Source organism: Dufourea novaeangliae, unplaced genomic scaffold (genome assembly GCF_001272555.1).
Source record: "Dufourea novaeangliae isolate 0120121106 unplaced genomic scaffold, ASM127255v1 scaffold69, whole genome shotgun sequence".
Lineage (NCBI taxonomy): Eukaryota > Metazoa > Arthropoda > Insecta > Hymenoptera > Halictidae > Dufourea > Dufourea novaeangliae.
Genome location: NW_015373949.1, coordinates 162,234 through 189,063, shown reverse-complemented (window position 1 = coordinate 189,063; position 26,830 = coordinate 162,234). Strand labels below are relative to the sequence as shown.

The following is a 26,830-nucleotide window of genomic DNA, read 5'->3' as shown; positions in this document are numbered from 1 at the left end:
GAAACGAGACATCGTGTATATAAATTCCTTTAGACATTCCTTCTATGCATCTAATGATCGCAAAGGGAATGCAACTGTACAGAATTGTGAGTGTTAAAACATTTATGCGATTCACCGACTAAAAAGATATGGATAAAAAAAAAAACTTTTTTACGTGTCCCTTTTTTCTATTCATTTGTGTTATGTTTAAAATATTTGAAGTTCCACATGATAAGAGTTGTCATTCTATTAGCTGTACAAATTAATTCGTGACCTTCTTTTTATAGATTTGTCGTTTATTTAAAAAAATTAATTTTGAAAATATTCCCTATCGATGTTCTACACATTTACGCCATTTATCGGACAGTCAGCGAATTCCCTCATGAAAAAATGATGGCGGTTTTCAGTTAATAATTAATTGTAGAAGCCACGAATTAAATTGTACATCTAGTATTATGCGAAAATTCGGTTATCCGAATACTTTTGTAATTGATAATCGAGGGTCTACTGTACTTTAACATGGATATCGCTAAGACAAAATTTTGGAGTGTTGTCAGTGGACACGCGTTAGTTATGGAATTCCATAAATATCGGTTAGGTTTACTGGCCTAATTCACAAATCATAAAGAGGAAACATGGAAGCTCCGAACAGTGTCACCTGAAACTTTTGACGTCGGCAACTTCTTTAATTCGATTAACCGACATTAATTACACTCCCTCGGTTGTCTATATCCACTAGCTCTTCTTGAACACTCTATTCTCGTTAACTGGTCTCTTCCCCTTGCATCGTAACTGGTCTCTCTCCCTGCAACTTTTCACATGTTTTCGAATGTATGCGAAGACAGAAAACAATGGATAACAATTGACAATATTCCTGCAACAGTTTTTAAGTCGTTCAATTTTCGTGAAAGAAAATTATTGTCGTTCGTCGCTCATAAGTATATATAAAAATTATTGATGACGAACGTAACAGATTTCTCGAAAATTACGATAATAAATTAACGTCGTAAGTTAATCCCTTTATGGTTTTATAGCGCAATGGAATCGATGATATATTTCGTTTCAGTCAATTATACATTAATATCTAACGTACTTATGTTAGATGTTTACTAAAAAATTAAAATATAATGAAAATGTATAAGTTATATAATTAGGTTTTGGTCGTGAGGGAAGACACATTTAAATGCTAGACATTACTTTCGTGCAGTCTGAACTTTCTGTACAATATAATAGAATGAAACTATGCACATATGTATACAGGAACTGAGTTAGCTTACGACTCCCTTCCAGGCGAAGATACAGAGCAATGGCGGGCGTAAATATTATATGATGCAGTAAGTTTATTTTCCTACCATGACGTTTTTTAACGGAATGTACCAAATGCGTTTGCCGGATGTAATAACAGATTCTCGTAAATGGAACTGCATTCTTCAGGACACTATGTACATTCATAAGTGTATTTTTGTAAAAAATCAAAAAAGGAAGATAGATTTTATTATGTCATCATTTTCATCTATGCCTTTCTACGTTTACTTGTAAATTTTTTATTCAAATTTCTGTATTCCTGATTATGTTAATAAAAGTGTTACCAGCGAAGATTAGCTTATTATAACTTTAATTGTAAAATTTATTGTAATATATGAAAAGGAAATACAAAACTTAGTGAAATTAAAACTTACACAAAAATTTAAAAAATTTTTATTTTATTCTTAAAGATAGTGGATGTCTTATTTGGTGAAACAAATTTTGTATATACTCTGGATTTTGAAAAATGTTCTATGAAAGTAGGAATCCGCAGTTTAAGATGCGAGATTTAATTGTGAGTATTTATGTTTTTACCAAATTGTTGTTATATTATGCAGAAGTTATAAGAGACATCACATGCAGTTATATCTCATATAAATGTTTGCTCCAGACTCTGAGCTTCATCTTCAACTCTTATATAATCATGTGTGCAATAAGAACCGCATTACTCTCATTAAAAGTACGCTGCGGATTTTTAAGTAAATTCTTAATTTCATAACCATTAAAAAAGAAAACCAGAGCGAAAGGAAAAATTATTGCACCTACCACGGTATATTCTAAACCAAAAAGAGAGTAACAATTAGACTAATTCTTAACATATTCACCGCCGCGTTGGTCACCGGTGATCATCATGCAATACGAATTATGATGTCAGATATTACAATCGGCGTAAATGAGCAGTTAGTCGAAATAGACGACGCGGAGAATCTGTTAACTAAAAATTTAGTAATATTCAAACAAACCAACTATTTTTCTTTTCAATTGTTACATCATAATCAACTAGTACCTATCTCTTACAAAAGTCTTTCAATATTTGAAACATTTAGATCTCAGACAAGAAGATTTACAAGCAACATTAGTATCTCCCAGCATACATATGACTCCAACGCCTACATCCCCAAACCTTTTTTCCGTTTTAGTCGTTGTATTACAATCGCCTAGTCTTTTATAAAAGTTTTTATGAACAACAGTTTATATGAACTCCATTTATCCGAATAAAATTTGAGTAGTGCTTGATTAACTGAATTCTAACTGAGCTTCCTCGAATGTAAAGTCATATAGATGGTACGAGAAGAAATAGGTGGATCTCTATTATACGTACGATCTGGTTATATGAACAAATTTCTCGATCGACAGATCTACATAAATACAGTTCTACTGTATTAAAAAATGTAGACCTCAGATTAGATCTACAACCAACTTTAGCATCTCTCAACATCTGAACTGCAGCGCCAACATCTTCAAACTATCGTACTATTTTCATTTTTTAATTGTTATACTACAAGCAGCTAGTATTTTATAAAAATCCTTCAACATATTCAAAAATCTGGACCTCAGACAAGAATGTGTACAAGTAACATTAGCATCCCTCAACATACGACTCCCTAACGTCTACATCCCCTAACCTTCTCATCTTTTTGTATCATTGGCATCGCCAACCCACACGACTCTACTTTTTCATATTCGATCCACCTATCCATCTTCCATCCATCATTTCAATAACTCTCCGAACGTCCATGTCTCCATTGGCCGGTGTGTACTCGGGTCGCGATTGAAATATTAAATCGTTGGAAACTGCAGTCGCGACACGGTCGGTCCTGTTCCACGTTTCCTTGGCCTCGTCGGTTGGTTTCGCCCGGTTCGATTTCCTCCGGCTCGCACGGGCAAAAGGATCTCGGTCGTTGTCGAGTGGCGCGCGGGGGCGCGTTCCCCCCCACCCTTCGCCTCGTCCCGCCGACAAACGTCAGCGACATCTCTCACCGTTGGTTTCCATACGGGGTCGACGAGCAGCACACCTCGAGGCCGTCACGGCCGTCTTCAGGACCGACCCCCGCGGCCCGTGTTCCCGATCGTGAAACCGTCGGAATGGCCGACACCGAGTTCGAAGAGTTTCGGCACTATTTCGAGAGGCTGCCCCAACACCTAAAGGCGCCTCTCTCCAATTACACGTGAGTAGCGACCTGGGACGTTTACACGACGAGAAAACGCATTTCCGAGCTTGCTATGACCCACGTCCCTGATATTAGCTGTCAGAGGGCACAAGCGTATTTATTTTTTATCGAGGCAAGATCTTGATGAAAATTGGACTGCAAAACTGTCACCGTGTGCCACGTCGATGTGATCCTGAACGGATTTTACTGGGCGATGTTTAGACTGCAGTTGCGTTCATGTAAATTCGAGTGACTGGGGCCGATCGAACCGTTGAATGGAAGAGTATTTTCGGTTGTTAATCGGCTTGTAGGAATGATTGGCGGGCTCGTCGTGTGTTTCTTATGTTAGAGTGGAGTATGACGAGTTTGGATTGTACTGGGGATGGTAGGATGATGTTGCTTCGTGTCCATCTGGGAAGTCTGGTCACGTTATGTCGCTAGAGGTTGGACGGTTGAATTCGGTTGAACGTAAAATGAGGACTGCGGTAGATTATGTAGGTTTTGTTTTATTGTTTGGTATTTGAATTGCATGGAATCTGTAGATTAATGGTGGTATTTGAGAGGGAAGTGTCTTTAATTGATTATCCTCGATGCAATATAATTAGTTGCAAGGGGGGTTGCGTTACTCGAAAATTGTGACAAGGTTACGGAAAAAAGTATTTGGTGATTATTAATGTTCCTTCTAGAGTCTGGTCGTAAGATGTAAAAGATTGAGTTATTTAAGGAGGATCGATTTACTGACGGGACTTTGTGTGAATGAACGTGTATGATATGTACTGATAATGGGGATTATTGTGAATTGGAAGCTGGCTCTATATCATTAGGAACACAGATGCATAGTTTAAACGTTGTTAATAGGTCGAGTAGGTTTTGTCAAATATGACGCAATTTTTCTGGCAGTTTATAATAACCTTTTCATACATGATTCCTTCTGGACTATTTTTGCATTTTTTAAATTTATGTCGATTCATTGAATGTCGACAGAATCGATACATACTGGTAATATGAAAATTAGACTGCGGATTTTATGCATTTATAGCCTAGAGAGCGATGTGAAATACAATGAAGGATCAAATTTTCATCGGATGCAACGAGTTTTCTATTTCATTCTGAACCGAATAAGATATTTAACATTCGAACTACCAACCAAGCCAAAATGACTTGTCAGTATACTTTTATAACGATGATTACAATTACAATGTTATAACAATACATTTTCTCAGATATTTTTCAACTTTTATTAATTACGATATGAAATTGAAGAAATTAGTTAATTCATAAGTTTATAAATTTCAAAAGTCTGTCATGTTTTTCGACCGATCGAAATGGATATGCGTTTATCGTCGGTAGTTCTAATGTTAAGAGAGTAAAATAATTTCTACATTTGCTCTTGTCTTTACGTATTATTTTGGAAAATGTAATTTCGTATAAAAATCCGCAGGCAATAATGTTTGAACTTTGTCCGTTCGAATGTCGACAGAGCATTAGCTACGTATTAACGTGCCGATCACATTGCAGTCTGCATCTATTACGTAGCGTTGCTTTCACCCGGTGTGTTGCACTTTTGGGTGGAAATTAGGGGGCTAAGCCGTGGATGCATCGGAAAGATACGCGACGGAGGCGCGGTCGATGCTTATGTCCCTGTGTGTGAAATAAATTTAGTGCGAAAAGAAGCAATCTCCGTAGAGTCACTTCATCTATAGGATCATGGAAAAATAACTGAACTCTTTCAATAACTAATAAATAAAACACTATATCTGCTTAACCCATGTGCACTGTTCGAATCAATTTGATCTATATTTAGGCTTTAATTTTGAATTATATTCTTTATCAGAGAAATTTGTAAATCAATTTTACGTCAGTAATTTGCATATGTAACAATAAAACGATCTGTAAGTATATTTCCTGAATACGATTTTAGTTTATAGATCAAGTTTAGTTCAAGGAATAGTAGTTCAATGCAATAATTGAGGGGCTACTATAACAGAAACGACCCTTGTCAAATATTTCGATTTATGTGATTTGATTCTACATAGTAGTCAATTAAGATTCTTAAAGCTGCCAGAGTAAGTATATCTCTTTACTTATTTTGTTTAGTTTCTTTCCTTATTTTTGTTTTAGTTTAGACCCTGTTTAATTCGAGGATCGGTAATGCGACAATTTATTGAATAGTGCACAAGGGTTGAAAGGTACTGAATATTTTTGTATATTAATACTAACCGTACCGAGAATTTTATATACCTATTTGCACCGTATTTAAAACCGGTCATTTGGCCGGCGGTCGGTACGGTTAGTGTTAATACAACAGACGCAGTATACACGAAAGTCTTGCAATCACAGGTTCATTAAAAAATGACTAAATACTCCCAATGGCTTATTACAGATAAACTAATCCAGTTTAAGAAGAATTGTCAGAGTACTTGTATAAAATTATTCGAAATATACATATATTCTTAATACAGAATGATTAAAAAGTAACCAAATATATACATTGAAAATTAACAACATTGTATTTTATTACAGATAAACTAGATTTATGTAAAAACAGACTAAACAGAGTGTTCTCATCTACTTCTAACACTCCGAAATTAAATGTATTTAAAGTTTTGTGCATAAATCAGATCAAAGTACAGTTTCAAATGTAACTTAGATATTAAACAATACATTTTTGAAAGTGTTCAGTTAATAGTAAATATGGCCTGTTTAAAATGGCTGTAACAATTAAATGAAATATTATATTTGAGTTGCTGTACTACTTAATTACTTAATTACGTAATTAAAAATTATGACTCATAGACGATTACCGTTTTCAATGAAATTACGTTACTAAGAAAAATGATAGGTCGGCAAGATTAAAATTTTTGTATTTGTCGCGGTCAAGACTAATACTCTCAACAGTAACATGCTTCAAAAATACAGTGATAGGTATGTGCCATGTGGAAGTTTATTTATTAACCACGGGCGAGCTTGACCCGCCACCGAAAAAGGAATAAAATAAAATCGATACCAGTCCATCCGATAACTACGCGAAATTATATCCGCTCTATCTGTCACTCTTGGTTATTCGTCTTTTACGCGAATCACGTCTGGTTATTAATGGCCCGCAATCGCGTTCAGCTTTTATCGTTAATTTGATCTAATCAGATGTCCACATTTCTTTGGCGGCAGTGAATTATCTTTAAATAAGTATCTTGAAAACAATGAGACACAGGGGCTTTATAAAACTCATGACATTTTAGACGTTGACACGAACTGTCCATCTAGAAGAGTGTTTTGGAAGAAGAGCAAAACATTTAGGGACATGGAGTACCTACACAAGTTCAAATAAGCCCAAAATTTCCTATTAGATACTTTTTTCGACTTACACCTGCGAAGAAGTTCCTCAAAGACGGTAAAGTTTTCAAGGTACTCGTAGATTTTTTTCTGTGAAACATTTTTCATAAAAAAACTGGAAGAAAAATGTAACTTAAAACGATCTTTTTTTTATATTTGATTGCTTTTTTCTCATCTTTGTTTCGATTTATCCTCGCCAAGAATAATTTGCAGACGTATGTTGATAGGACATCTTTCGCTTATTTCTGTTATCACGATGGGAACCTAAATTATTTGACCATTTTTCGGGTATTCTTGCACAAAGTAGAAAAAAGTTTGGTAAAATTACCGCTGAATCGAACTTGCATACAAGCACCGTACGTTGCGAATCTGAATTAAGATAACAGCGTTGTTTACCTGTTGGTCAACAGTATTCGAGTGTTTCTTGCTCGTGACGAAGTGTTCCTTGAGAGTTCTAACGTGTCAGCTCGCTGAGCTTTGATCCAGTTGTCGGTTAAATGGATAATATTTTAACAGAAGACGTACCGGAGCACGACGTATCACATCCACTTCGAAATTTCAATCGAAACAATCCGTCTGCACCATCTACGAGAACCGTCAGTCATTCAAATTTCAACTGTCTGCTATGCGACAAACCAAAATAACGATTTTACAAAATAATTATAATAAAAAGTGTTAACTCTTTCACTTGTTCTTCTATGATCCGTCATAATTTCACGTTATACAGGGTGGTCCACGTAACGGTGACAAGAGTACTTCCCTTGCGGTTGTTATAACGATTGAATAGTTTAAAAAATCTATTTTCTACTAGCAAAATCTTATCTTGGACTGCTACAAATTATCTCCAGTACCTAGTTAAATATTTTCTTAAACGAATATATGTATTCCTTTACATAAAATCAATTCATATCATCATTCTACGCAAAGAAGTATTAACAAAAGACAGTCGAAAAAGAAATAATTTATAAGACATTTCAAATCAACGCATTCATTAAACTCTCGGATGGCGATGTTTAGGTCTATTTTAACCTAGGAGCTTACAGAAAAATGTGTAGTTGTTTATATTGGTATTTTATAAAAAAAGATTGCATATATTCAAGAAATTCGTTTCAAGACACAACTAAAGACAAATGAGTCTATCTGGATCAACGCACAGCTATCTATTGGGTCATGAAAAGCACCCACCTTTCGAGGGTTAACAAAGACGCTCGCAACCTCTTTCCGTACATTATCTACGTCTGATATAAGGATGGCATGTAACTGGTAATGCATCCGAGTAGAAAAAATAAATCGAAAATGCAAAATGAAACTTTTTATATGGAGGTCCGTGTTCAAGAAAATCGAGTTTGAAGATTCATCTAAAACGCGGTTGTTGCAATAAGTAGACACATAAGATGTTCAAAGTCGATTTTCTCGAAAGTCGGGTTCCATATGAAACAATTTTATTCTGTATTTTCGACTTATTATTTCACGTAGAATTATTCCCTAACCTGATATACCAGTAGTTACACGACACCCTGTATGTCTCAATCTATTCATTTTTCGATCATCATTACGATGACCATACGTCCTTCATTTAAGAGGACAGTCCTTTATTTCACTGCTCTGTCAGAATGGTTAGTTTCCTTTTTATTTTGTGAACTGAAATAGTAAATCGAACATAAATATAAATGACGGCGAAATATTTGATGAAGTTTCGTGTATTAAAAGTTATGTCACCAGTGAGAAGATCGAAGAATGGCGACAAAATGACAAATACTGCTAACGTATAGTAGATAGGTTAACCCAATTAAAAAAGGAAACATTGAAAGCACGCATTTATACTAAATGCAACTTTGACATAAATTGTATTTATGAATTTTTAAAACACAAAGCTGATTTATTAAAAAAAAGGGCCATTCTTCTAAAAAGTATCAAAATTAACCTTTTTTTTAAATATGAAACAATTTCTGATTTGTCCTTTATTACCTTCAAAAAAATATGGTCGTCATAATCATCGTCGAAACAAACAAAATACAGTAAATTTTCGATTAATGCTCGAAACGCGGGACCACTTTGGAGCAGTTATCGCAGACGGACACGATTTCTGCACTTCATGAATTGTGTCAATTCATGAACTGCATTTCGAACCAAGTTTCAGTGTAGAACCTCCCAGTACAGTAAATCCTCGACGAGTGTTCGAAGGCTCCTCGGTACTGAACATTAAATATTTCATAAATTAATGACCATATGCGGCTGAAACAAATGTCACTGGCTTCAGAATTGCAAGCTCTATCGCTATGTTCAACCTGATTAAAAATACAGCGTTATACCTGGGGACTTCTCCTTATCAGTGCCGACGAGCATTCGAACATTCATCGAGGATTTATTGTAGCGGGGATGAGTAAGAAGTAGTTAACGTAGAAATCCTTCCGAGCAGTTATCGAGAATTTACTGTGCACGTTCTTAATCCATTTAACTCCATCATTCACCCTCCTTTCTTCGAGTCCAACCAGGAAACAAGGATCAACGTTCATGAACTATTGTTTCTGTCTGACAGGCTTGTTCACGATGTCATGATAGATGATTCCCCGACCTCGTCGCAGGGCAGCGATGCTGAGGTCGGCAGAGCCTGCGACGGAGTCGCGGCTGATTCCGAGGACGAGGACGTGGTTGTGATACACCGACACGATAACCAGAGCGGGCACACGTCGGGGGACGAGAGCGAGGATCTCGATCATAATTGTTCGATCGTAGCCGACAGCGACTTCAGGTTGGTAACATCGTAAGTGTGTAAATACCGTTTTTTCCTTTTGCCTGTGAACACGTCGTTAGACAATTCTTAGAGTTTCGTTACTGTTGATCGAATGACTGTGAGATTAATCGGTGAATTATAGAGGTGTGTAAATTATAGAACTTGAAGTAGAATGGAATACAGGGTAAGGCGGACATTAAAGTGGCCCCAAATGGAAAATCAACTTTTTAAATCCTTAACTACTATGGTGAAATTCAAATACGTTAACACTGGCGTGTTACCCGAAGTGTAATTAAGTGTAATTAGGCCAACACGTGTAATTGGTAAATTATAAGACTTCACCTAACAAAAGACTACTGAGGCACTTAGCCTAATATGCTACTTGAAAGCGAAATTATGACAAATTTTATACTGTTGGGGATACTCCAGAATCCAACTATAGCAGTTAAGGGTTAAAGTTATATTTTGTATTTAATATTATTCGTTAATTGGTAAAATTGTTGTATTTTCAAGGTGGAAAAATCGTTAATATACCATACCAAATGTAACCAAAATGTACGGTACATTATTATCAAATAAAAATCTAAAACTGGATTTTGCGTTTAGGTCCGGTTTTATGCGCATCACCATTGTATTATGAGTACGAACTTCTTTTTTTTTATAAATGACGGTTTATTTATAGGAGGCATGTGTACCATTTCTATTTTTTATGAGTTTGCATTAAAAAGTCAAATGAAATCAGAGATATTCACTTGTACTTGTTCTGATTAGAATGTCGAAATTCTAGTAGGGTCTGTGACGGGCAGTTTGCAAATTAATACTTTGACTACCACAGTGAAAAACACCGCACGTAACCAGACACTTTATTTCGTTTTTTGTCATAAATCGTCGATAATATACATATGTGTTTAGTTAATAGAGGCTGTGGGTCTTGCTTTAAATTATACTGCGACATTAATTTTACACAAAAATCTTGTAACGGTATTTAAATAATCCAGCCTTTTTGTAATGCACGTGTCACCACCATGTTTAGATGATGTTGCAGTCAAAGTGTTAAATGGTGGTAGCGAACGTCTTATGACGGATTTCGCTGATGTTAAAGACTAAATTCTCAATTTAAAATTGTAATTTTTGTGAAGTTGCGTGATAGTAATATATATATGTAAAATATTAGCGTCAAATTAATGTATCAATTAGAATATTGCAAGAATAAAATATTTTTTACCGTAATTTCTTTACGTTTCTCTAAAGAAAACAATAAATTGTAGGAAAATTATTAGATTACGTTTAGTCGAATAATTTACACACCTCTGCACGTATAAATATGTATAACGTATGAGATTGTAATTGATCATTCAACTAGCTATTTTCGTAAAATTTTGTGTATGGATAATCCATAGTGATTCAGATAATCGATCTTCTAATTGCATTCGATAGTGTATAGGGTGTCCTAGAATTTTCTGCTCGAGAAAAATATACATATCTATTATCCGAAAGAGGAATATATTACATACACATTGATTTAAATAAAAGAGGTTAGAAAAAAGTATAATGTCCTGGAAATAATAAATTTGAAGTAAAAAAACATGATATATTAAAAAGAATTAATGACAAGTGATTAATAGAGACTATGCTGATTTTTTTTATATGGTAACTTTAAATTGTAGTTGATCAATTTTCATAGATTATTTCGTACTTTAGTTACAATTACAATGAACCCATTACAAGTGTCTATTTACGTAACACCTTGTTTCTGCGTCTACATACAGAACGCATTGATACAATGTGGAACACCCTATACATGATTCAACTCTTGTTTCTAATATAACTCAACTTCAAACAGTTAACATTGTTAATTCTTTATGTCTAGATAAATCTTCTTGTAACTTTTGCATGGAAGAAGGAATGAACTTTTTCTCAAATTCCTGCAAATCTTTTAAACAAAACCTTTCCCATAACTCCTCAAGGTCACGATTGTATTTATGTCTCCTCTATTTTTGTTTCTTAAAGAAAGGATATCGATACTTTTTCAAGTTTAGAAAAGCATCGTGATAAAGGCAAGTTTGCATTTAAGTTCCTTAGAATAGTAACTGGTAAAGTGTATTTCGATATCCTAGCATCTCACGTCCCTTAAAAAGAATATCCTTTCACAAATGCATTGGAATTAGATTACATAACATCTGAATCGAAATATGGGATATGAAATACAGGTAGCCCTCCTACAACACGGTTTCGCTCTAACATGATAAGAAAATTGCGAAAACTTTTGTACAACACTGTACTTCTACAGTACTGGATAACATGATTTTTGTTTGGATACACAGCACATCAAGTTTCCAATTGCCGACGAAACTGGGCTTTGGTGGAAAAAATGCCCAGTAGAACCTTTATACCGAAAACAGAAAAAACTACACCTGGATTTAATGTGTCTAAAGATCGTATAACGCTACTTTTGTGCAGTAATGCGTGGGGGGACTTTATGACAAAACCCTTGCTAGTTTATAGATCTCTAAATCCCCGTGCACTTAAAGGCGTAAATAAAAACACCTTACCGGTATATTGGACAGCAAATCCTAGAGCTTGGGTGACTGGAAATTTATTTAAAGATTGGTTTTTAAATTGTTTTGTGCCAAACGTTGAAAATGATTTAAAACGGAAAAATTTGAGCTTCAAGGCGCTATTACTATTAGATAATGCTCCATGTCACCCACAAGATTTGAGTCATCCCAACGTCAAAATAGTGTTCCCACCACCTAACACTACTTCGTTGCTCCAACCATTGGATCGAGGTATTATTTATACCTTTAAAACTTATTACATAAGAAGAGCATTACAGTGGATTTTAGACGTAATCGATTCGAAATCAATTAATGTAATGGAAGCTTGGAAGCAATTTTCAATTAAGCACTGCATCGACATTATATCTTTGTCGCTAAAAGAACTAAAAACATCAACGTTAAATGCATGTTGGAAGAAGATATGGCCATCTTCAGTGGAAATAGAGAACGTGCTTGAATCGTCAGAAAATGAAATTGGTGGCATATTAGAACTTGCTAAATCGACCGGAGACGAAGGCTTTGTGGATATGGCTATTGAGGACGTTCAAGACTTATTAGTGGAAGAAGAAGTTGACGAAGCGGATTTGATGGAAATGGCATCCCAAGTTGGAAATCAAATCGATTCTGAGGACAATAGCACTGATGAAGATTGTAAAGTTAATAATTTAACATTAAAAAAATTAGAAGAAGGCCTAAGCTTAGCTGAAAATTTTGAATCATGTTTCCTGAATGCAAACCTTTCCGCTGAAAGAAGCCGAAAATTCAAAAGGAAGTTGCAAAATTGTCTATCTTCATACTATGAAATGTACAATGACCTTGTAAGAACCAGCAAACAAACCAAAATTACAGATTTTTCAAAGAGGATAGAAGATGCAAAAAATCTAAATGAAGAAGAAGGTTCAGAAAGTGAAGGTGATATCGTCCAACCGAAAAAATGTTCTCGTTTGATTGTATTGGGTAGTGATGAGGAAGAAATTTGTTAAATTAAGGTTACATTAAATAAAAATGATATTTTTGTTTCTTTTTTTCGTTTTGTGTTATACAAACATTTATATTTTTAATAAAAATTAAGTTGCTTACATGAAATTAAAAAAAAGGTTTTTAATAAGTTTTCGGAATGAAACCACCCTTTTTGTACCGGCTCTGGGTCTCATATAACACGGTTTCACACAACACGGCATTTTCTAGGAACCTATCTACCGTGTTATAGCAGGGTTACCTGTATATGCACCCATACAACTTTCAAAATTGAATTTCCAATTATATTAATTAACACGTTGACAAAGGTGGACATAATATTATTACGTACTTTTGTTTCTTTATATTCTTGTAATTTTAAGATGTATGTGGAATGTAGAATTTCAATATTTTCACAGAATACAATCGTAAGCATAATCAATACGGGCACTGTTAGGTGATTTCACTGCATGGTAAAGGAACCTTCACATACCTCTATGCTAACTCGATGAAAATTTTACGAAGATCATACGATGATACCAGTTCATTCTTAAATTGTAAACGCAGATGTTCAGCTTATGATCAAATTTAAACTGATATTACTGGTTGCACCAATAAGTAATCCACTATGGTCCACCAGAGTTAACTCTCAAGGACACGGGTGACATATTTCGTACGTCACCGGTACCGAGAAGTCTTTTATTTTTCTAAATTTTTTTACTCGACTAATGTTTATTTTTCATTACAATTATTTACCATTGAAAATAGAAAATTATTAAATTAGAAGATAAACAAAATACCTTTTAAAGGTACAAAAAACAAAAATGGCTTATTCACGGTACGTGTCTTTAATTATGCTCAACAAATACGTATGTACATAAAAGTATAATTCCAAATTTTTAATTTCCATAAGGCTTACCTAGAGTTATTTACATCATTTCGTCAAGAGAATTTGATTGCGAAGCATAGTAAAAAACAACTTCATAAAGTCATTCACTTTGTACCAGCTGCTTATTCTTTCTTGGAGAGACAAGAAATTTTCATAAATAGAACGATTACTGGAAATTTCGTTTGGTATAATCGTGCGATGAATAAATATTTGAGTATAGGCAAATAACTTTTAAAAGTGACAGTGATGAAGAATATGAAAGAATATGAAAACATTCGAACAGAGGTGTATTCGTAATTGAATTGTATCCTATAAGTTCCAAATGTAAATTACTAAACAAAAAATAAAGTTCCATAAGCGTGGCAATACAGTTTAAATTCGGAATACTTTTCCGCTTTTCCCATCGTCAAAATGGCGTAAGATGATAATATACAGACGAACCACGAATAATTATTACGAGAACATCAGAGTTTGTGTTATTTCGAAATAATAAATAAAAATAGTAGTCTACTTACTGGTATAACGAGCACTAGCAAAACAATTTGCGAAAATTTCGAGTATACAGGCAGATGTTATGATCCCGTTCTCAATGCATTAACTCCTTCTAAAATCCCAATCAATACACTTCGAACGGCATGGTGAAAGGTAGCTTAGCTCACTACACAACTACCCTTGGGTGACATTAGCTTGTTCGGTGGACTGAGCAGCAGGGGTCGATCGGCAGGCGTCGGTGGACCGGGTCCTGGTGGAGGCACCACCACCATTTCCGGTTCCGGAAACGGCGGCAGAGACAGCGTCGTCAGCGACGTCGGTGACTCTTGTTCAAGTTTGAGCTCCTGGCCAACGCCGGAACACGTACCGTTGAATCGCCCTGGAAGCGGTGGCAACGAGCGTAGACGTCGGAGGTTACCGGAAATCCCCAAAACCAAAAAATGTAAGAGAATTAAATGCAAAAAAATTCCGTAATTCACTGATTTTCCGTTTATGGTTGTACACCACCTTGTTGACCTAAAAAAACGTACATTTATTGTTTTGTTTTAATTATTTTTATTTAAGGGGTGTACACCACCTTGTAGGCCTAAAAAATTGGTTAATTAAAAATTTGGTTTTTCTGGTAATTATTGAGTAAAATATTGGGATCTTTTTAAGTGAGGCAATTTTTTAATTTTATTTTCATACTCAGAGGATCTCCGAAAATATTTATCCGCTTAACTTGAAATCTCGGCACATTATTTCTTATAAAATTATCTACATAGGACGTAGCATATAATTTTTTAGTAATTTCAAAAAATAAGGAAATTGCAGCTTTATAAAGAAGAAATAATTTTTATTACTGAAAAATATCAAACTTAAAAGTTCATAAAAATTCATCAAATTTAAATATGAAGAAAGTTGTATGCTACGTAGTAGATAATTTTATAAAGGATAATGTGTCCACATTTGATGTTGACGGGATGAAAAGTTTCGGAGATCTGCTGGGTATCAGCTAACAAGATCCTGCCAAGTATGACGACAGTCAATATATAAACACACCATTTTGTAGTGTTAAATAATAAATAATGTATCAAAATAACATTAAAATATTACGTAACATCTTTATGTAATATTTTGCTCAATAATTACTTCAGAACAAATTTCAAAATTTACCTATTTCTGTTAGGCCTACAAGATGATGTACTCCCCCCCCCCTTAATGCACGTACTCAAATATTCAATATAATGTCAACTCGCTTAGTAATTCAGGTACTCAACAGAAATTGATTCGAATAAGTAGATTATGGAAAACAGGTATCCTACTGTATTGATAACGTAGTCTCGTCTGAAACACGTTCTTAACATTTAAAGTTACTCTGGTCCAGGAAATTGTCTATAAAAAAACGTTACATTTATCTTTTCGAATGAAAATGTCAGACGATAATACCCCAGGCTGATCTCACATGCTGATCCATTACCGCTGCGATCAAGGTGTCATTCGAGAATGACATGACCTTAAGCGTGCAAGGTGGTCTCCGTTACGAATCGACTATATCCTATGTATTTCTTCGTCGCCTGTTTGGATTCGAGGATCTTGAAAGATATCACGAGCTCAACCGCAGAATCGTTGACCGCAACGATAGAAAATCCATAATGACATCTACTTACGTCACACGTCACTTGTTCCAGCCTCGTTACATCTAGCCGAGACCATATTAAGTACTCCCTCGCTGGTTCCCTACGATGGTCACGACCGTATTTGATCGTATCAATGCGTGTCGATCGCGTGTTAATTGTTCGATAGTAGTATATCAAGAATCTTGGTACGTTGGATCTTCGATAGTTTTTGAGTGTTTAGTAATTATTTCGGAAGCAGGAATACACAGTCGAATCGAGTTTCATTAGTATAGTAAATCCTCGATAAGTGTTCGAAGGCTAGTCGACACTGATAGGGAGAGGTCCCTAGGTGTAACGCTGACTTTTCCATGAGGTTTAGCACAATGATAGAGCTTGGAATTCTGAAGCCAATGAGATTTGTTTTAGCCATATATGGCCAGTAGTTATTGAAATATTTCATGTTTAATACCGTGGAGCTTTCGTACACTTATCGAGGATTCACTGTGTACCCATATAACGATTACGGATGATATTAAGTTCGTGTGATCCAAACGTTTGACAGAATGATTCTCCTTTTCAGGTCTGCCTATCGGTCAAACGTCGATGCAGTCCTCGTCGTCACTGGCGGACGAACTGAGCGCGGCCGGTGGCGGCTCGACTTCGAGCAGGCCCCATTTAGTGTTACGAAAATGTCACTCGAGGCTTCGTCATGAAGACAGCTCGCCTGACAGCGAACGAATGGCGACTGACAGCGGCCATTCCACTGCACACTCGCCGGAAAACGGGCCGAAAAGCGTGTCTCCCATACCATGCAATACCCTGCAGAACACGGACTCCGTCTCGCCTAGCAGTACGCCAGGTGACATTACGATTTTTCTTTCTTTTTAAAAAGACACTGGTTAAGTTTCATTAATTTTCTTATTCATATTAACCCTTTCAGTACTGAATTATCTAAAAATTACGAAAGAAATACTTTGCTGCATTTTTGTGTATATTACGTAACATATAGGTGATTCACAAGAACATTTTAACATTTTGAAAGTGTTCAATCCCATTTTTCATTTGTTGCAATTTGACAACTTTTTTACCTTTGTCACGGTTATATAGGTATAATAATTCCCATTCTAATGTTATTATATGTATATAATAAAATCGAATTTTTTTTATCTTTGATCAGTAAACCCACTTGAAATATTTGAAAGATATTAGAGTTGTGTAAGTGTTTACTGTGTTCGTAACGATGCTCAACACTTGAATTCCATCAAATGAAAGAGGCAAGGGACCTATAATCTTATTTCACCGATAAGCTTATAAATGCACATTGAAAGTGTTATAGGATAGACAGAGGTGAATCGGATCATTTTCTGTTTGATAGTAAAAATAATACTAGTCAAAGCTGAGAAAGCTAATTGGTTATCATAAAATCGTAATTAGTACGCATTAACTTGAACAATAATAATCAAAAAATTAAAAAACCTAAAAATCTTTCTTTTTTCAAAGAAAAAAACCAAAAAGTAAGAAATATCCGATTCGCTCCAAAAGTTGGAACGAATCGGATAATCCAGAAATCTTTGAAAAAACTTAAATTTTCATAAAAAAAGATCTTCATATTAACTTTAAAAAATATAATTTAATGATAATGAGGCCAACTCACACTACTTGGCCCGTACATAAGTCGCAAGCATAGTGCCCTTTAACACCACCTCTATCAGTACATACCTACAATTCTCGTGAGATCACTCTTTGCAGACATTGCACTATACATGTACAATCTTCTTTCATTTTTTCTGGACACCATGATCCTTGATTGGTCTTATTAATGTACTTACGAACCATGTGTATATAAATAATTATCACATTTATAATCATAAAAATAGTCAAACGAAGAAAAAGAGTGATCCAATTTAGCCCAAATAACGTGATCCGATTAGCCCCATACACGAGGACTTCAAATTGAATAGCATACATAGACGAATTATGATACAATAATCTAAAACATATGAAATACTAAAGTTGGGCATCATACAAACTAATAACAATAAACACTTTTGAATTTTTTAAGCTTACTTTTTTATTTTAAATACGAAATTGCAGATTACGTATCTTAGATTCGCACCAAAATTATAACGTTCGCACGCGTTCGTCTCAATGGCAACATGTGCCAGCAGTGCCAGCAGTAAACAACTACGTAAAACAATTGATGGGTTATTGGATTGGGTGTGGGACAAGGATGACGTAATATGAACAATCAAAATGCTCGTCTCCAGAAGGATTTAACAAATATGGACTGAATTCTTATTTTGATCCGATTCGCCCTGTGATCCGATTAGCCTCGATCTACCTTTCTATCTATACAAGACTGGAAGAAACCATCACATACTCAGGGATATAAAAAAATACATGATACTATTATTTGATTTTGTAATTTAGAATACGTAGCCATATGGCAACAATGGAAATGAAAGGCTTTGAGAAGAAACCAATGCAGTGAAACATTTAAATTATTTTTGTCGTATCGAAACTCTTGATTAAACAAACGATGATTCTATTCGATTCCTGTTACATATAAATTGATTTACGAAGTTATGAAATACGAATAAAAATTCAAGAAAATATGTTAACCTTCAATTGATCAAGTGGAAATCTTATAACTTATTACCAAATTGCGGAACTTTAGGCAAAATAATATTTTTCGAAGTGATTTTTAACGGTGGATGTGAAGATTAAATTTTCTTCCATTTCGTAAGGATTTTATTATGACTAGATTAAGATAGAAAATGTATAAGATGTGATATTAGCTTTACCATTTATTTATCATATTTCACATAGTTGTAGGTATATGATATAAATGTATATGAATCTGCAGTCTACTCTTATTTCTTATTCGCACAACTACATAATTGTTTTGAATTCTCATCTAACAGAACATCGAAATAAACAAACATCTTTTTAAGTGACTATCGAATAAAAGTAAAATATCCTACGAATATTTATAGGGTTCCTCAGACCTCACCTGACCAGTTAAGGGTTACATTCTCGTTTATCTCGTTAATTAATAATTCGCTGTTGTTTCAAAAGGTAGCGGAGGTGTGCCGTTTACTCAACTGGAGTTACTCGAGGCGACGCATCGAGGACTGCACAAATTCGTGTCGAGACATCACGACGAGATCGATCTTGAAATCGGCGATCCTATCTACGTTCAGAAGGAGGCTGACGATCTGTGGTGTGAAGGTTCGTTGCATCGAAATCCCGTTTTCAGTTGATTTAAATTTAATCATACAAGTTAGGAATAAGTTCATGGCACGATCGGACGAGGAATTAAACGCGTAATAAATTTCTTCGCTCGAGATTTTGCTTCTGAGAAAGTCGAGTTTGAAGATTTATGGTATGATAAGTAGAAACGACCAGTAGCGAACCGACACTCTATAAATGGCCATAACAATTTCTTGGAAAGGACGTTCTAATTGCAAAATTTTATTCTCAACTTACGACATACACTGCCGGCTAAAATTTGGAACTATTCCGTGAGTTAATGAAAATAGAGATTTTTTCTTTGGAATAGAGCAGGCCTGGCCAACACGCGGCCCGCCAGGCGATTTTATATTTCTATTGAAACTTTTGTTTCCCGTTGTATATATACAAAAAAGTGCGACTTCGAACTCCAGTTCTATATTTGATATCGACGAACGCCAAATGTTACTGAAAGAATCGGTTTTGCACTTAGTAATGTAAGAGAGTGGAATGATGACAATACTTATGTTACATCCCAGAGATATTCCAACTTAAAATATTTTGCACAACGAGTTATAAGTGCTTTTGGATCCACATTTGTTCGTGAAACATTTTTTTCGAAGATGAAATTTACAAAGAGTTCATCACGTGCTTCATTAACTGATGCCAATTTAGAAAACCAGCTAAGATGTGCAACGTCGAACATAAATATAGATTTACAAAAATTAAGTGAAAGAAAGGATAAACAAATATCTCCTTAATTAAGACCCGAGAGTTAATTATATTGAATCATAGTATAACAGTAAAGTTTTATACAATCAGTCTTTAATACAAGTGTATGTAGTGTAGTGTTGTCGCATGTTGCTTGGAGTAGTATGTAAAGGCAGTACATTTTACGTAAGAATGTATTTATTTCTAAAATATTGGTGACATATGTAGTATTAAGATGTCTTCAACTAATTAGAATTGCAAAACAAAAATAAATTAATAACAACAAAATAAAACTAAATGAAATAAATTCAATTTATAAAAAAAAACAATTACTAATAATTATGCAGAGTGTGATATTTTTATTGATGAATGAAATTGATCAATAAAAAAAAAAAAATGACGTATCTCAGATGTCAAATGTACCTAAAAGTTTAATTTTTGGTTTGACGTCTTAGACACGTCATCCGCTCTTAGGGGAAAAAAGTGAATGACGTGTCTCAGACGTCAAATGTACCCAAGGGGTTAAGAGGTCATGCTCAGCCAGGAGACCGAAAAAAGAGTGTTCTTTGAGAATTTTTTTCTCACAAACTATACGATCTTTTTCAAAAAATGTATTTATGTTTCAAAGACTGCAGTTTATAGATTATAAGGTAATTTTTTTTATTTAAAAATATTTATTAGTAAATAAATGGTGAGCGATCTCCCGGATGTCTCTTCACAAAAAGTGGTCTGCCGTGATCACTCTAACTTCGTAACGGTTCATTTGAAATTAAAAATTCAGTAAGATTTATGTAATGGAAGAACCAATCTTTTCCTTGAACGTGGGGTTTCTCGAAATATCGATTAGAAACAAAATGGCGGACATTTTCCTGAAAAAGTGCGATTTTCACCTAAAAATCACTCGTTTCTGGTCAATTAAAAAAAAGTATGGAACGAAAAAAATCCTTCGTTCAAAGACAAGTTTTTCTGATTTGAAATAAGGCGTAAAAGGTTTCATGTAAATCGACACAGTAGTTTTCGAGAAATATTGATCACCGATTTGAAAAATGTAGTTTCGAGAAAAACGCGTTTAAAGTTTCAAGTCAAGCTTACACTTATATAAAATGTTCATTTTTTAACGCCTGTAACTCTGTCATTTTTAGTTGGATTACCTTGAAACTTGCACAGACTATTCCCGAGATATTGTACTTAAAGAAAATGTAGAAAGTGAAAAATCGATTTTTTTTTAATTTTTGACTGATCATGATCCCTTAAGTCCGATCTCACTGGATACAACCGACTCTTTACCGGATATAATACGTCGTGACACTACAAGTGACTGTACTATTCTGGCCTCCGAGGGTTGAAATCAGAGGTGGTTTATAGTCCCAAAGCTGGGTGAGGTTTCATTAAAATTTCTTTATAAGGAAATCTTAACGGTCGCGAGTGAATCATGATTCTGTCTTTAGGTTACTATCCAGTTGGTCGAGATTACGCTCCCCTATTACTATAAGGAATAAACAGACAGAGTTTTAGGGCGTTTTCCGTTGCCAGGCGCGCGGTAGAATACGATTGAAAATGAAATTATTCTCTATACGTAACAAAAGTTTCATCTTTTGCTCGGTTACACCACGACTATTCTTCCCGACATGTATTCGTCATACTAACTAATCTATGTTTCAATTCGAAGGCGTGAACCTCAGAACAGGTCGTCAGGGTATCTTCCCGTCTGCTTACGCGGTCGACATGGATTACAGTGACTTTGATCCCTCGGCACCGAAGGTGAAGAGGGAACGATACCTCCTTGGTTACCTGGGATCTGTGGAGACCCTGGCGCACAAAGGTACCGGTGTCGTTTGCCAAGCGGTCCGAAGAATCGTCGGGAATTCCCAGGAATTGCCTGTCTCCCAGAGCTGTATCCTGGAGGTGTCCGATCAGGGTCTTCGGATGGTCGATAGAAGTAAACCACGGGTAAACTCTCGACTCTTTCTATCTACTAAACTGTAAACTCGAATTTATTGCGAAAGAAAGCTGAGATAGATGTAAATGAAGCAATTAATAATCGCGACCTCATATAAATACTAAGGTCCGTTCCACGAGAGAAAGTATATATGTACTTGCTTGCCGATCCCGCTCGCCACTTTAAGGAAGATCATGGGGAAAAGCTGCGCAGAACAAGTACCTTAGTATAGATTATGAATGTCTATGCAAATTAACATTTCTTATAGGTTAAATTCTAAAAACAGGCACTGACTACATAGAGATATTTATTCCGCCTTTTTAATAATTTAATTATGTTGTTAATTAGGTAAATGGGAACGTTATTAATCCTTCGATTAGGGGAGACCAGGGTTGAAAATAACAGTTTTTGGTTCTCATGAAATTGAAAAGTCTATAGTTTAGCTAGAGATTTAATGTTAATTTATACGGGTAAGTTGGAGATTCAAGATTAGTTCTTTAGCGATGAAATGTTTTTCAATTAAGCAGAATTAGCTAATAAATACAAAGAATCGACATAACATTATAGTTTTCTCTTTAATTGACTCAACATAACATTATTTCTAAATCAATAGGTACTCGACGTAACATAAGTTACCGTTTTTTAATTAGCACAACACAACATTATCTTCTTAACGAAATCAATTATTTATTATGATTAAGAATTGCCATATTTTATTAATTATTTGTTATCATAGCGCAGTCTCTTTGATTTAAAAAGTTATAAGTCCTGTTACAATTTATGTACCTCCGTTACTTTCAACCTTGGTATCCTCTACTGCACACTTTATTAAACTGTCTTCCTGAATGTCAGACGTATGATTTTTATTACTCGATTGTAAGGTGTATAAAACATTCCTTTATGATCCTAACAAACTTAACATTTGATATTCTGTAGATTTTCCATTTTGGAAGTGTTACAGAATACTGTATCGTGATTTGTCGAAGTGAACCCCATTATGTCACGAAAAATCAAAATGGCGTCGCTGTGTGCGTCAAGGCTGTAAAAACCAATAATTGCAATTTTGATTATTATTACTTCAATGCACCAATGAAATCTTCATAAAAGTATCGACCGAGTAATTAATACGTATAAATGATTGTATTACATATATTTAATTATACACGGTGGGGCAATAACTATGTCCACTGTGAATATTGCCGTTATTTGTAATAATATGAAAAAATGTTATATACAAAACTGACACGGTATGGAGGGGGGCATGTTATGACACAAACATTTTCTACGTGGGTGAAGACATAGAGGAGATTTCAAGGTCAGTTAACGTGTGGTGTGGAATCGTTGGTGATCAAATAATCGGACCGCATTTTATCGATGGAAATCTTACTGGCGAACGATATCATATCGTCGATATGCATACTTTATACGAAGTAGATTGGGGACTTTATTAGAAAATGTACCACTAAACGTTCGTCAAATGATGTGGTTACAGCATCACGGGTGTCCAGCACATTATGCTCGGAGAGTAAGAGATGCACTGAACGAACTTTACCCAAATAAATGGATAAGACGTGGAGGATTAATTTCTTGGCCACCTCATTCTCCAGATTTAACCCCATTAAATTTTTTTCTCTGGGGAGCATTGAAAAATGCTATTTATCAAGAAGTACCCACTACACCAGAAAATATGAAACAACGGATAATTGCAGTATGTGCTAGAATAAGTTCAGAAACGATAAGACATGCAGGTGATGCAGCGATACGAAGATTGCAACTTTGCATTGACGCAAACGGTCACCACTTCGAGCATCTCCTGTAATGTAAGAAAGTTTATTTTAACCACACTTGACCTTGCATGACCTTCAATGATAGCTTGCTGATGTCGTCTCAAAACCGGCTATCACATCGCAATAAAAAAAAACATAGCATTACATTAAAAAAAATAGGGATGACCTTGAAATCTCCTCTATGCCTTCACCCACGCAGAAAATGTTTGTGTTACAATATGCCTCCCTCTATACCGTGTAAGTTTTGTACATAACAAGCTTTTCATATTATTACAAATAATGGCAACATTCAAAGTGGACATAGTTATTGCCCTACCCTGTGTACATATAAAGTAACTCATCTGTAGCTCTGTACGCCGTCATTAATATTGTGAACGTAATTGTATTGGCAGCTTGGTTAAAGACCGGAATAATTATTCACTTCGTAATTAGAAGTTACTGATTAATGGTTACAGATCACGCATACGGTATCGGTATACGATTATTGATTACCCTCGAGGGTGAATAATTGATTGCTGATTACTCTGCCGTGATTGCCTCATTAAAAAATTGCTCGATTCACATTGTGATCCTTATTCTTTTTGTAATCGTTGATTTCTGAAATGGAAATGTTTGCAGATTATTGTATAATGCTTATTATTGTGTTCTTTTTTTTTTCTTTCAGAAATGTCAGGGGCCCTGTCACGATTATTTCTACTCGTTGAAAAACGTCTCCTTTTGTGCGTTTCATCCTCGCGATCATCGCTACCTCGGCTTCATCACGAAGCATCCTACCTTGCAGAGGTTCGCTTGTCACGTGTTCATCGGCCAAGAATCTACGAGGCCTGTTGCCGAAGCTGTCGGGTATGCATAGTCCTATTATTCTGTCCACTTTTTTTTTACACTAGAACTATTAAACAAGTTAAAATAACTGGTCAGAACACTCATATAACGTTGATTAAAATGTTATAACCATACATTTTCTCAGATCTCCTACAACTTTTATTACCATATGAAAGTGAAGAAACCAGTTAATTTATACAATTATACATTTTTAAAAATTTGTGATGGTTATCGGCCGATAGAAATAGATGTATGTTTATCCCTCGGTACTTCTAGTGTTAATCATAATTTTTTTTTAATGAAAATAATAATTAGTAGATTGCGTATGTTATGTTAATTGCTGTTAAATAGATCGATGAAAACTAAACAGAAATGAGATTTTCCGAGCTTAATGAAGAAAACCTTTGTTAAGATTTCTTTACTTTCTTTACGTTAAGTAACCTTGTTAAAGGTTTTCTTCGATTCAAAAGAATAAAGAGAAAGCTTTACCAAACCTTGTTAACAATTTCTTGCATTCTTTTTTTGTCACATTCTTATTTCCAATAAGTATAAATTCGCTGTAAATATTCGACTTATTCTAAGAACGAACAGTCTTTCATTTTACCAAGATCGAATTAGATAAAGTGATCGTGTCTGCAAGAAAACTGATGGTTGAACTAATGTTGCAAAATATATTGGTTACAAAAACCATAGCTCGAAGGTCACTATTGGACTGCATTTTGAAGAAAAATTTAAATTACACAATCTAATAAAAATGAAAGAAGTAAAGTAAAATAGTGTTTTTGGGATTTAAAAATAAAAAAATTTGTATTTTTGTCGTGTTAAATACAACTACAACTACAAGACAGAAGAGTATTATTAGTTTTTGACAAAATGAAAATTTCATTGCAATGTAACATTTCTTTTCGAATGTATTAATGTTTATAGAGATACGTAGTCGTGCAAATTGTTTTCGCACCTTCAATCTGAAAATGTACTACGTTCACCGAGGGTAAACCTTTAACTGGGGCGAGGTCAGAACGTACATACTTACATATATGTACATATAGTATATGATACAGAGTGGCTAGCTAGAAGCAATCACCTTAATATCTCTACACGTTCGTCGCCATGCTGTTTACTAGTAGCCAAGATTGAAATTTTCAATTAACATTACCCCGTCATGAGAAAGAGCATAATTAAGATTGGAATACGCAATTAAGATTATTACTGAAAACAAAGAAACCTAAAGTATCTAATTCATCCGTGAAAAATTGTATATTGCATTATGTAAAAAGAATTAACACGCATTCAGATCAATGATTTCGAGATTCTCGTACAAAATGGCCGCCACGGCGAACGTGCTAACCGCGATTACATTCCAAGAAGAAGTAATCTACAATATAATAGAATTCGATATCCTCGAAGTAACAAAGGTCATTAAACATAAAACAGAAATAACTTTTTTCTGATATATCGTTCCCGCTTTATTATTTTATAGAAGATATTAAGGCAATTGTAATTTAGCAGATTACTAAAATCAGAGCTTTATCTTTTACATTTGAAAATTCACTAATATTTCATTCTTTTCACGCGACTAAGATTAGATTCTAAACTGCGATATGTTCTTTCCGTAGGCGTGCTTTTCATCGGTTCTACACGAAGTTCATCGAGACTGCTTTCCCGATAGAGGATATCTATATTGAATAGATATTATACTGCTGGCCTGTCGTATAGCGGCTACGGAGGAAACAGATAAAACACACATTCTTTTCTCCCCTGTACATACTGCCCTTAGCTGTAGATAAAAAAAAAATGGCAAACGCGAATCAAATACCCAATTAAAAGACATATACATATGTGTACATGTATATGTATATGTATATGTATGTTGGATCGTTCAGACAGTTCGAAACGTTTCGAGCACAATATATTTGTTATCTTTAAAAAATTTAACGGTGGATGTTTTGGTTTCTGTGGGAAATGCAAAAAAAAGGTATGAACCGCTATAAAATAAATCACATTGATTCAATTGTGAAACTTTTCAACATTTATACTATAAGGTGTACCTATTGTAGATAAGTCGTCCATTTAACGAAATTTCTTGACGAAACCAGTATACGTTTGTATGAAAGTCAAGGGTCTATATGGTTTCATTTCTTTTCACAATGATTTTCCAACATCCTACGCTATTTTTGCTCAGTGAAAAATCGAAACGATACTTTCAATTTAAACTGTATCGCCTCATAATTACAAAAAACAGTGGACTACTTATTGGTATACCTAATACTTATCAGACGTTACACTGTTGAACGATTGAAACCAATTGGAAACTCAATTGGGTGACCTTGATAACATATGTCAAG

At 34.8% G+C, this 26,830-nt stretch overlaps 1 protein-coding gene across 1 annotated transcript; it reads left to right on the top strand.

The window, feature by feature from the left end:
• Positions 1-3,369: 3,369 nt before the first annotated feature.
• LOC107186135 (JNK-interacting protein 1) lies at positions 3,370-26,174 on the top strand. Its single transcript, XM_015573947.1, has 8 exons — positions 3,370-3,452; positions 9,307-9,519; positions 14,592-14,839; positions 16,576-16,854; positions 19,074-19,226; positions 21,607-21,887; positions 24,328-24,506; positions 26,102-26,174. The coding sequence occupies exons 1-8, from the start codon at positions 3,370-3,372 to the stop codon at positions 26,172-26,174; spliced, it is 1,509 nt and encodes a 502-aa protein (XP_015429433.1).
• The last annotated feature ends 656 nt before the right edge of the window (positions 26,175-26,830 follow it).

Bases quoted from the DNA above. Each gene is read 5' to 3' on its own strand.
- LOC107186135 (XM_015573947.1), top strand. From the start codon at position 3,370: ATGGCCGACACCGAGTTCGAAGAGTTTCGGCACTATTTCGAGAGGCTG. The intron at 16,855-19,073 runs GTGACATTACGA...TTGTTTCAAAAG, and splicing joins CTCGCCTAGCAGTACGCCAG to GTAGCGGAGGTGTGCCGTTT. The intron at 24,507-26,101 runs GTATGCATAGTC...TTCTTTCCGTAG, and splicing joins CCTGTTGCCGAAGCTGTCGG to GCGTGCTTTTCATCGGTTCT.